At 37.9% G+C, this 12,760-nt stretch overlaps 1 protein-coding gene across 3 annotated transcripts; it reads left to right on the plus strand.

The window, feature by feature from the left end:
- Positions 1 to 3,039: 3,039 nt before the first annotated feature.
- Positions 3,040 to 12,056, plus strand: casp7 (caspase 7, apoptosis-related cysteine peptidase). Of its 3 annotated transcripts, none has more exons than XM_054598463.1 (7): positions 3,040 to 3,145; positions 3,328 to 3,443; positions 6,812 to 6,963; positions 7,042 to 7,170; positions 8,691 to 8,866; positions 9,147 to 9,345; positions 9,452 to 12,056. In XM_054598463.1, exons 2-7 carry the CDS (start codon positions 3,328 to 3,330, stop codon positions 9,676 to 9,678), a joined length of 999 nt encoding a protein of 332 aa, XP_054454438.1. In that variant the 5' UTR covers positions 3,040 to 3,145; the 3' UTR covers positions 9,679 to 12,056. The 3 variants fall into 3 exon arrangements, with proteins under 3 accessions (XP_054454438.1, XP_054454440.1, XP_054454439.1); XM_054598465.1 differs by having other exon boundaries at positions 9,207 to 9,345; XM_054598464.1 differs by having other exon boundaries at positions 3,067 to 3,088.
- The last annotated feature ends 704 nt before the right edge of the window (positions 12,057 to 12,760 follow it).

The following is a 12,760-nucleotide window of genomic DNA, read 5'->3' on the forward strand; positions in this document are numbered from 1 at the left end:
TGAGCACCTTTCTTGTACAGACACCCACCTCATGGTTTTAGCAATTGTATGTAACCCAGACTGGGCAGGTTCTCCTCAGTGGTACAGCAGACTGACGACTCCTGCTCCTGACCCACAGCCTTAAGGGAGGGGAACAAGAGACAATACAAGAGTTAGGAATGAATGTGTCCAAAGAGTGTTGTTGTATTGAACCCCCGGGGTCTTTTAGCGTGCATGCATTGTTTTTAATATGAATATTTATTTAAACATTTTAAGCACTGACCCCTCTTACCCTTCCTTCCAGGCAGGAGACATGTCCCCAGCCAACGGATGGAAGTTCTGGGGGAACAGTGAAACACTGTATTTTATTCATTTTAATATTTTATTGTGTGATGTGCATGTATACCAACAACACCTACCTAGAATGCCTAGTCCCTAACACCTAGGCATTCTTTTATGAATTTCTTTTATGAATTTCCTTTATGAATTTTCTTTAAAAACTAATATGGACACATAGAAACCTGACTCTTGGGCACTTACCTTCTCTTGTTTTACCTTCCATGGGCAGGAGACATGTCTCCAGCCAGCGGTAGAGGACCTGCGGAGACAAAGGAAAGGGTTTAACCATACCCACAACCCTTTCCTAAACCTAACCACACCACTGGTCCAGCCCTAACCCTAACCCCAACCCTCTAGCTTTTTATTAGTTTTATCAGTTTTTATCCCCTTGAATTGTTCCTTCCCTCCCTTCCCCAGTGTCTTTGTCTGGTTCTTGTATTTGTTTTATTTCTTTTATCCCCTTATTTTTTTATAAAAGGGTTGGTTTTAAAACACAGTAAAAAAGAAGATGGCCTGTGCCTGTGCACGCCCAACACCTTAGGGTGTTGGATACCCAGTTTTTAACCTAACCCCTAACCCTAACTCTAAACCCTAACCCTAACCCACTTCCAAGTCTCTACCACCTTTGGAAGAGGGTGTATTTTCAAAAAGGATCAAGAATCTGTGGTTTTCATCCCTAACCCTAACCACTAACCCTAACCCTAACCCTCATCCCTCATCCCTTATCCTAACCCTAAACCCTAACCCTAACCCTCTACCACCTTCAGAAAAAAAGTTATTCAAGAATATGTAATCCTCTCATGTGTAATCGTGGTTTTCATCCCTATTCCTAACCCTAACCCTAACCCATTGGAAAGCCCATTCCCTAGTTACTGTACTAGGATACATATTCCAAGACTGTAGGACCTTCAGAACAAAAGTTAATCAAGAAAGTACCATGACAAAACACTGACAAATTTTCGGAAAAAATTAACATGGGGAGTCTATGGCAGCTATATCACAGGAAGGACCTAGAGACTCTGGGATGGTACCATTGGAAAGCCCGTGCCCTAGTTACTATAGATGTACACTAGAACCAAGTTTGTAGGATCTTCAGAAAAAAAGTTATTCAAAAAGGCGTCTTGATCCTTTTTCATTTTCTGCCCCTTTTCACCCCCTTCCCGAGGTCCTAGAGACAAGGGAAAAAAAACATTAAATAAAGATGATAAAACATTAAATAAAGATAATGTAACATTAAATAAAGAGAATAAAACTTTAAATAAAGAAACTAAAACATTAAATAAAGAAAATGAAACATTAAATAAAGAGAATAAAACATCAAATAAAGATAATAAAACATTAAATAAAGAGAATAAAACATTAAATAAATAGAATGAAACATTAAAGAGAATGAAACATTAAATAAAGTTAATAAAACATTAAATAAAGATAATGAAAAATTAAATAAAGATGATAAAACATTAAATAAAGATAATGAAAAATTAAATAAAGATAATGAAACATTAAATAAAGAAAATAAAACATTAAATAAAGAGAATAAAACATTAAATAAAGATAATAGATGATATTGCAGCCTTCTTGGCTTCAACTTAAGATCTTAAAAATAAGAACTTGAATATTTAAATATATACATATATATATATATAAATATATTGTGTTTTATATGTATGAACAAATGTCTCAATAAAGTTATTGAATTTTTTTTTTAAAAATTGCTTTGATGAGACACTGTCTCATCAAAGCAATGTACAAAGGTTCCTCATGGTTTCAATGGTATTGATCCTTAGAAAGAGTGGTGCACATGTTTTAAATCATTCACCCACCTAAATAAAGGCTTTTTAAAGGCACAAATTGATACAATTCCCACACTTCCTACTCTGTCTGTACCTTGTTTCAGATGAATGTTGGATGTATGAATTTCTCCCTGTCTTGTCCCAAAACGCGCACATATATTAGCTGGTAACACTGATTGATACTAAAGTGGCTTAAAAGGAACTTAATAGATGGATGCACTTTTCCGCAAAACTGATTTTGTACCTGATGTAACAAAGAGGGAATATCTTAATTTAACAACAGGGTTTAGGGAATTTAGGGTTGCAAGTACAACAGTACAAACATTCAGTATTTTTCAGTAAATGATCAGGGACTTTATGGTAGTCAGGTAACAGGGCGGCTGTGGCGTAGTGGAGAGCAAGGTAGTTCTCCAATCAGAGGGTCGGTGGTTCGATACCTGGCTTCCGCAGTCAATATGTCCTTGGGCAAGACACTTAACCCCAAGTTGTTGGACTGGATGTTGCATGAATGTTAGTTAGAGTCTGATGGTGGCACCTTGCATGGTAGCCTGTCATCAGTGTGTGAATGGGTGAATGATATGTCATATATATACTACTGTTTTGGATAAAAGCGTCTGCTAAATGACTGTAATGTAATGTAACAGTGAGTGCTATGACAATCATACAATGGGCTGGGGAAGCCTATTCCTTTTGTCATATAACACATTCTCATGTTTTATCAAAAAAATATGCTATTTTCCCTTGGTTAAAATTTCTACAGATTATTTATTGTGCTTATGACAGTTGTATATCATACCTGATATATTGGAAAAACCTGTGGAGTTTTTATTTTGAAAAACTGTGAGTGAGTTTGATAACGTGTAATATCATAGGTCAATAAAAATATGACGCAGGGCTCTGACGTAGTCACGCACTTCAGACACGACGAAGGACTTACTTTCGTTTTCTCGAGTTTTTTGAGGAAGGGAAACTTGGCCGTAAGTTTGGAGAAGAAATCCACCAATCAAGTTTTTTTTTTTTTTACAGTAGCTAAGGTGACATAATATATAAGACGAATAATTGCTAGTTTATTTTGTCTACCTGTCTTCTAAACAGAAAGCAGTATCATCTGTCGCGTTTTTTAGTGCAAAGGGAACTTAATCAGACTTGGATGTAATAACAAAGTGAACTGGTGGCTCCATGTACAGTAAGTTGTTCTATGCATACCTGTCTGCAGATGTCTGGGGAACCTGCGGAACCCACTGATCTTGGAGCTGAAGAGGAGGAAGGGAAGCTGACTGGAGACGTGACAGACGCCAAACCAGACCGCAGAGGAAGATTCCTGCTGTTTGGGTGACTTTCTTTTTCAACATTAACAGAAGTCTGAAGATGTGAAGACAAACATGATGGGAGAGGAAATCACCCCAAAAATGTGTCCATAAGAAATTAAATTCCCTTCAAATAGACTATGTATAGAAATGTCAATATTTCCCTATAGCTTTTAGTTATTATTAAGTTAATGTTTGAGAATAATTCATTTCAATACTGAAGTTATACAACAGTACAATATATGGGTCCTGTCATCTGGGGCCTTGAAGTTCTATTTACTTTGCATTGTTCAGTGTTTTCGCTTCAGCCTTTCCTTGTATTTCCTTTACATTACATTACATAACATTACAGTCATTTAGCAGACGCTTTTTATCTAAAGCGACTTACAGGAAGTGTATTCAACATAGGTATTCAAGAGAACTACTAGTCACCAGAAGTCATAAGTGCATCTCCTTTCTTAAACAAGCATCTAAAAGCATAAACCAGAGCAAAAGTATAGTGCAGAAGCAAAATACTACGAAAACAATAATTGCAACAGACTAATACGAATATAATAAGTGCTACAAACTACTACGAATAGGATAAGTGCAGTAAACGAATACGAATTCAATAAGTGCAGCGAACTGATACGAATACAGTAAGTGCAACAAACTAATACGAATGCAATAAGTGCTACGAGGAAGGCTCAGGGTAGTGCTTCTTGAAGAGGTGAGTTTCCTTTCCTGTTGTCCCGAGTTCACCCCTGCTATTGTTTTAGTGCAGTTAACTGTTGCTCCAGTTTAGAGGAATCTGAAATGAACTGTGGTTTGTTTTAACAGCAAATTGGCATATTTCTTATAACTTCAATGTACATTTTCTCAAGTTATGATTGTGATTGGACTGTTGCTGTGGTGCTATACCACAATTACTTATTCACAATAACTAATAACAAGAGTGCCACTGGTTTGAAAGCTTGAAAAATATCAAATTCTTACACGTGATTTGACACAGCAACCCAGTTTTGGATAGCCTAGTTAGAGTAATGAAGCAAGGACGCTGGGAATTATTTTAAAGTTAATTTTAGGACAGATGTCATTCCTCAAGTGGCTGCTCAAAATTAGACTGTATTACAGAAGAGTCTAAAAATTGTGTGTATTTGAATTCAGTATGATATCATGGAGCGTGGGCCTTTCTTGTTGTGTCAGACTGTTAAAAAAAGGTGCGACAGTGTGTGGAGCAGCCTCTGTTTGTTCCTGTTTGATTCACAAGGTGGTGCTGTGAACCTTTGTAGTGGGGGGAACCAACCATTTGTCAACCATTTCTCCCAGACGGTGGTGCTGAAATAAGAGCCTGTGTGCCCTCAACCATTTTTTTAAAACATACAACAACAAAAAAGCATTTTAGATTGTACGAAAATAAAAGTTCCCTTTTAAAAGAGGCTAAGCTGTTGAAAGACTAAAAGTTGTATATCAAAAAGTCCAATAAGCCTAATCCAATAACTGGTTTGTTTGTTTGCCACTTAGTTGCGGTTACCTGGAAGCAATGATGATCACCATTTTTAGAAGTAATACATCAAACTGATACCATGTTATCTACAGTACTTGCATGTATGTCTCTTTCATTAGAAGAAGGCATGACCAACAGACAGAGTAACTTGTGATGTATCTTAAGTCATGCCTATCATAACATGTCATCTGTAAAATACTTGTGTATAATGTATGATGTATAATGCCATACAGATTGTAATAATAATTGTCTTTATCTTTTGAACTGGTTGGATTTTGGCTAAATCTTGCTTTCAACCAAGACTGTTATTATTGATAACTAAGATTTCTATTGGCTATTTGTATGTTAAGGTGTTCAGCAAGAAGAAATAGATGTTTTTTAGCTGTACATCTTCTTTTGCATCCAGCTCTAGAGTTGAGGTATTAAGGCACTCCCAGTGTCTATGTCAGTACAGGTGGATTATGTGCATGTCAGCACAGGAGCAACTTGTTGCCCTGTCTGACCTCAGCAGGGAGCGAGGTGCAGGGGCCATGTGTGAATAGGCCTTTAGAAAGCACTGGTGTGGTGGCGAGGCTGCTGACTCAGGGGGCTCACAGTGTGCCGCCCCCGTCCTCAGCACCCGCTGGCCCAGTCAGGTGTCCATCCAGCACAGAGAGCATGTCAGTATCCTAGCACACAGCCAAAAATTTACGCTGCCAGATCTGGAGAAACAAACTCTTTTGGGGGAAAAAAAAAGAAAGGAGACAAAACCAACGCATTTCAGATGCAGAGTGGCGTAGCGCTTAATGACGAACCCAGGTAAGAGGGACACAACCGCCTTGTGTATTCATCTTCACCTTCCTCCCACCTGCTCCTCTTTTTGCCATGCCCATCCCACAGCAGATCAGAGGTGCAGCTCTTTGCCCACCCTCGTGCAATTGTTTGGTACAGTATGTTGGCACAATTTGGAGGTGGGAGGGGGAAAGGGGGGGTGGGGGTGCGAAAAGTTCTGGATCACATGTTGATTAGAATATGGCTGGGCTGCCTGTGAGTATGTGCATGAGACTGTTAGCGCGCATTGACGTGTATTGTTCCCGTGCTGGAGTAACTTGATGACTAGGCTCTTCTGGAACAAGCCTGGATTTTTCTGAGCTTCTAACAGGCCACTGTTGGCTTTGCTATCTGGATGCATCTTTTAAAGAATGGAAATATGACAGGTCTTTGAGAAGCGACTCTCGTGGAATTATTACTCTCCCTCAATCTGCCTGGACGTGGTTAGGATTTTTTTTAATACCTGCACTGAGCAACGATGTTCTAGTTTCTTCATTCTTCCGATGGTGGATTACTGCGATCAAATTTGGCTGTGACTTTAATGCCTTATTTGAAAATGTATGTACTCTTTGGTTTCTGAGTAAGTAGATCAGAGTGAGTCGGTTTCATGTGAGTTCTCTTTGCATTGGAAGTCTTGACATTTACTTATGATGAAGTAGCTGTTAGGTGTCGAAATATTTGTGCTTAAAAGGCACTGTCATGTTCTCTAAGAGACAAGAATATTTTATTGGAAATGTTTCACTTTTGCGAGAGGCTGCCATTTAATATAAGAGAGTTAACATTACAGAAGTTGACTAATCAAATGGCCTGTCCATTTGTTGTTCTTATTGTTATTTGTATTCCTTTTACGGTTCTTATTTATGTTTTTATTTTTTTAAGTGTAAGGCCTAAAAGATATTAATGAAGGAATATTGTTATAGATTTGATTTATGCGATATCCACACAAGTCGCAGGCTTTCAAAAGATCAGCTGAACTCTAACATTTAGCATTAAGTACAGCTCAAAAGTAAATGAAATCGCAGACATTTTAATTTTACACAACGCTACCATAAGGTGTTAACTGTCTTTGATTTACTGTTTCTCTCTGACTCTATTAGTAAGAAGAATAAGGATGGCCAGACGCGCGAGCAGGACTACTCTTCTGAAAGCCATTACAGAATTGTTTCACCAACATTCCAGTATAAGATGAGCCACCAACGAGTGGGCAAGTGCATCATCATCAACAACAAAAACTTTGATGAAAAGACAGGTACGGCGAGCACGTTTCAAACACATTGTATACCTGATTATAAAAGAGCATGTGATCTAAAGCAGATTGTATTGGCAGGGATGAACGTACGCAACGGCACGGACCGAGATGCAGGAGAGCTGTTCAAATGCTTCAAGAGCCTGGGCTTCGATGTCTTCATCTACAATGATCAGACATGTGAGAAGATGGAGAGTCTTCTCAGAGAGGGTGAGTAGGGAAGTCCTTAAACTTTTCATGTTTCTTTCATGGGGGTAAGTAACAATGTTGAACTAATAGGATGCTAATACCGATCCCAACAAATGAGAAATAGAGAAAACTTTTTGAAACACCATAACAATATTTTCAGAGCTGGAAGGGGTTTTTCTTGCCTCATACACATGATGACAATTTAGTCAGGCCGTAAAAAGTCATTTAATCAATTGACAGTTTATTTGTACACCAAAAGTAATGCAGTCAGATACAACGCTTCTGCATTGAATCCTTCCACCAAGGAGGTGATAATAGAGAGAGGTGATTTAACTTTGTGGTTATTTAAGAGGCTCCAGTTTGCGGTGCTGTTCAGTTATATTGTGTAACATAGAGATTGAGAACCCTCTATGATATTTCATTTATTCATTTTGTTATATAATTGGGTGGGCAAACACCTCTCAGTATGGCACAATACAATTTAATCAAAATAAGTTGAATCAACACCTCTCTAAAACAGTTTTAACGTTTAGCATTCTTACCATCACGAAGACAGGATTTAATGCAGGAATGATGTACCTCAGTACCTCCCTAAAGTAGTTTAAGTCAACTGTATCTAATAAACTGGCAGTAAAATATAGTACAGTAATAGTACTTGCAACAGCATCTTGATTACTCTATTTTATTAATTTCAATTTTAAGGAAAGTTAAGAATCTGAGACATACATTAGCTCTACCAGATTAATTTGTTTTAATATTCACACAGTACAGTAGTTTGCTAGTGAAATTGATTCCCCTTTAAGTTGAAGTGTGATCTACATGGAAAAGTTTGCCCTCAATACTCCTGAATGCTGTTACAGTATGTTAATTTCTTAAAACCGCCCAGTCAGACAGCCAATGGGGCTGTTGGAAAAGTAATTACACTTATCCGAATGACTTTGCTACCAATTTGACCAAAAGGTCAATACTTTAGGTGTCACTGATCGGAGCCCTTGTACCTCCACTTGCAAGGTTTAATGACAAGATGGACAAGTCACCTCTCAGGCCATATGCCCTTGGGGAAACCAATGGATTTTTTTTTTTTTATTGTGTTATGATATGACATTTTATTGTTCTGCTAATCTTTTGTATCTGCACATATTTTGTCTGGCTAGCAGCGAGGCCTGACGACGATGGTCAGTTTTTTTCTCAGGTCCGACCCTCAATTAAACACTGCATCCAAAGCAAATGCCATGATATGTTGTATAGATGTTCATGGTCCTATTCTGGTAAATCCTAATTATTTTGGCAACCCTATGACCCTATGAGTATCAATATCCTGTCCCATCAGTAAACTCAGAAATTAAAAAAATCTAAAACTAGCCAGATAGACAGATTCTCGTTAAGTTAAACCAGCACATTTGTGTTCCATTTCCGGACGATCACTTTTCTCCAGTACAGCCCTTCGGCTAACATGTCAACTTTTCACACAATCTATCTCAGTTTAATGAGGCCTGAGCCGAGCTAAGAGTTGAGTGTTTGTCTGTGTGTGTATGGGTCAGCCTCGGAGGAAGACCATAGTGACAGCTCGTGTTTCGCCTGTATCCTGCTAAGCCATGGCGAGGAGGGCATGATCTACGGGACAGACGGAGCCATGCCCATCAAGACCATGACCTCATTGTTCAGGGGGGACATGTGCAAAAGCTTAGTCGGAAAGCCAAAGCTCTTCTTCATCCAGGTACGAATTACTGAAGACTTTCATTTATAAAAGACGGTGTGATATAAAAATAATTGTTGTACAGTTGTAAATTTACTTGTAGATTTGTGTCAAAGGACTGGACCCAAAGGGTCAACCCAAGGGTTGAATGACCAAAACATGTTACATAAACATTTCTTTTTGTTGAGAAGAAGGATTAAAATGGCTTTCAGTCGCTCCCCACGGATAGATGATAGCTCTTGTGTTAAATCTTGCCCCATCTCAGCTTTTAAAAACAGTTAATTTTTAATTGCTTCACCAGGTCATCGTTGAGAAAGCTACTCAGGATCACAATGAAATGTCATTTCATTTACTTCACCAGGCTTGCCGGGGTTCCGAATTTGATGATGGTATACAGACAGATTCGGGTCCGCCAAACGATACCCTGGAGACAGATGCTAATCCGAGACATAAGATCCCTGTAGAGGCAGATTTCCTCTTTGCTTACTCTACTGTGCCAGGTAAGCTAAGTGTCCTAATTAAGTACATTTCATCTGTCACATACCTGTGCTGGGTATATCAGTGAGCAGACATTAGTTTCGGTGCTGACTCATGTTGACTTTCCAGGTTATTACTCATGGAGGAACCCTGGGCGCGGCTCCTGGTTTGTTCAGGCGCTCTGCAACGTCCTCAATGAGTTTGGCAAGCAGCTGGAGATAATGCAGATCCTGACACGGGTCAACTACATGGTGGCCACCAGCTTTGAGTCCTGGTCTGAAGACCCACGCTTCAGTGAGAAGAAGCAGATTCCCTGCGTGGTCTCCATGCTGACGAAAGAACTGTATTTCAACTGACCGCCATCCTCGCTGACTGACTGACTTGACTTGACTGACTGACTTGACTGACTGACTTGACTGACTGACTTGACTTGACTGACTGACTTGACAGACGGTTTCAGGTACCGACTTAGCGGTCAAAGCATTCAGGGATGATTCAGGCCCAGCATGACACTGCACATTTGGAGCACATATGACATTTAAATGTGTAGTTGGGCCCGAAAAAACAAGCAAAAATATTTTTAGTGGCACTCCGCGTTCATGTGCTGATGGTGAAACTTCTTCCTCTTCTTCCGGTTATTCTTCGGAATAATGGCGTCACATTTGATCGGATCTTTTTTTGACAGGCATGTGAAATATCCATGTTATTCCACCAGCCCGGAAAATTTGCTGCCACTTTTTGCGGGTTTGGGGAATCATATCTGAATTTGTGTCTCTCCATTTTCCAGTATTTGCAATAGATGTTGAAAGGAACCGTATAGAGTGGACAGGAGTCTTCAATTTGAATATGGCTCTTGCATTAATTACATGAAATGGGTTTAGAAATAATTTACATTTAGTGTTCTGAGAGATCGATGCATTTGTAAAGTGTCCATCTCCATTACAAAGTAAAATACATTGGAAACCAGGCGACAGTTGAATGTTTTAAAGGCCTATAGAAATTCTATGTAAATCCACACCTGGAAAGTCAGTAGAGACACTTTAATCACCATAGGAATTGATGAAGGAGCTGCCTTGATTACAAACCCTGTCTGATGCATTAGAGGGGGGAAAAGCATCTGGAAAATGGATGAGATCATTTTCAGCTATCTGTGTTTCAATGTTTTCAGCTGTCAATTGTCAGATAAAAAGAGACAACAGAAAAAGACAACACTCATGCTTTTGCCAAAGGCTCAGTGTCTCATCCTTCCTAGCAAGTTTAAAGTTGGTAGCAGCATGCTGGCATCCTCAGGTTCTTTAATGTCCCATGAAGTGGGTAACTGTAATGTTAAAGAATGTCATATACGTATCGCTAGGAAGGTGTGATCTTTTGCTGTGTTGTGATTAGTTCTATAAGATTTTGGGTCAAGAGCATAGTATATAGTCCACTCCCACAAACGCAAGGATTATTTGCAATTTGCCAGTTTTTTTCAGCCTAATGTTGAGGACTTCACTTGCTTGTTGTTCACCCCAAAGGAAGTGAAGTTCATATATTTGCATATGATCAAAATTACGCACTCGTCTTATTTGTCAGGGTCCAACAAATCAGTTAATGAATTTCTCTTTTTTAATCTTTAAAATTGGACATTCCTCTTTATTAACTTTTATAAATGGAAGTTAATATGGTAGGATTTTTACACTAGAAAGAGAACTGTCAGAAACTGTGTCATATATTTGGGAAATATTATAGTGTGAAGCTGGACTAGGGCCCAAAGCACAAATGCCACATCATTTCACTGTATATTAGTGTTGTTCATTGTCATAACATACACTACACTCTGGAAAGAAATACCCAGCAAAGTCTTCCTTATTGTATTTTTTTTAATTGATCCTTAGAAAGACCCAAATCATAAAGAAAGACAAAAAATCAAGCACTTAGTGCACATTGTCATGTTTTTTAAAAGCAATTTTGCATCATTTAGTAATTCATTTTATGACAAGTACAGGTCAAATGTAAAAGATTTTTAATATTTGAGACATTTGCTGATGGTCATTTCAACTTGCACAAAGTTTGTTTCTGCAATTACGCTGTGTTAATGTGCCAAAGTCTGTCAATCACAGAGGCAGCTATTACTGGTGGTGACAAGTCTGAACATACACAATCCACATGTCCGCAATACACAATCATTGTTGCTGCAATGTTTTTACATTATTCACATGATTGCATGTGTCAGTAACTAAGGGGAAAAGTTAAGCAAGAGCTTTAAATTGTCATTTTATTTTCCCCTTTTCACTTGTATTTTTTAATCAGCTGTTTTTTTTATTTTGATAACACTTTTACATCATATTTCTGGTTGGCAGAAGTGTGATCAATACTGGACACGTCCCATTATACACCCAGTACACTTGTCCAATACAGCCGCAACTTGACACATGGATCTCTGATCAGCGATGTGGTGCCCAACCTGTGCTGAAAGGAGTGTTTGCTCCACTTTTTTTTCGATTGGAATTGAGGGAGGGAGAGAAAAATATTGTTATAGGTAAAATTTTAAAATGCTTTCTGGTGTTAAATGCTGTTGTCCTCAGGAATATATTTGAAAAGATTTGGAAAAATGAATGAATGAATTACATTGAAAGTTTAATCTGGCCCAATTTCTTTTTAATTTGGGGCACTACCTTGTATAATTAACTTCAAAAACAGAGGAATGCTTATGTAAACATTTTATTGTATTAAACATAAAGAATTTATTCTGTAATGAGGTTTGTGTCATATTTCTTGCACATCTGTAAACACAGACACAATGAAAGGCCACAACAAGGAAGATGTTTGTATGATTTTAAAAACAAGTTTTACTCTGAATATTACCTAAAACAAATATTGAGTGTAGAAGTTTAGACTTTCCGAAAAAAATTCCATATAAAGAGTCATAATCACTGTTATGTGTCATTTTCAGCAACTGATACTATAAGTAAACAAACATCTTCAGCTTTCTGTTATTCATTATGGTTCTTTTATTTATTTCTCCTGTCACGAATATACAACAAAGAAAATGCTATGTAAATATGAAATACCAAATGTGTATTAATCCACAGCTGAAATTATTTTAATTATTAAACCAATAATCTGTGACCTTTTTTGTTTTTTAGAGGTTTACATCTTTAGAAGTAAACCCTGGGTTTGGGGCTGAGAGATAAAGAAGGTGTAGGAAAATTCAAAAGTATTAAGCGGTGGACTACAGATTGTTGGTTCTGGTATTTTCATTAGATTTGTTGACGATAAGAAACGTATAGAATATCATCAGCATTACCCTTAAAGTACAATTTGCTTCAACAACTTATTAATTGACTGTTTAAAAGCAGATCTTTCTTACCAAATTATTTATATTTCTTACCAGACTTGAAAATAAGCTTTCAAAATAAGCTTTTAAAAAATTAAGGTTTTGCTACAGTATGCAGAACA

The sequence above is a fragment of the Anoplopoma fimbria genome, chromosome 5 (assembly GCF_027596085.1).
Source record: "Anoplopoma fimbria isolate UVic2021 breed Golden Eagle Sablefish chromosome 5, Afim_UVic_2022, whole genome shotgun sequence".
NCBI lineage: Eukaryota > Metazoa > Chordata > Actinopteri > Perciformes > Anoplopomatidae > Anoplopoma > Anoplopoma fimbria.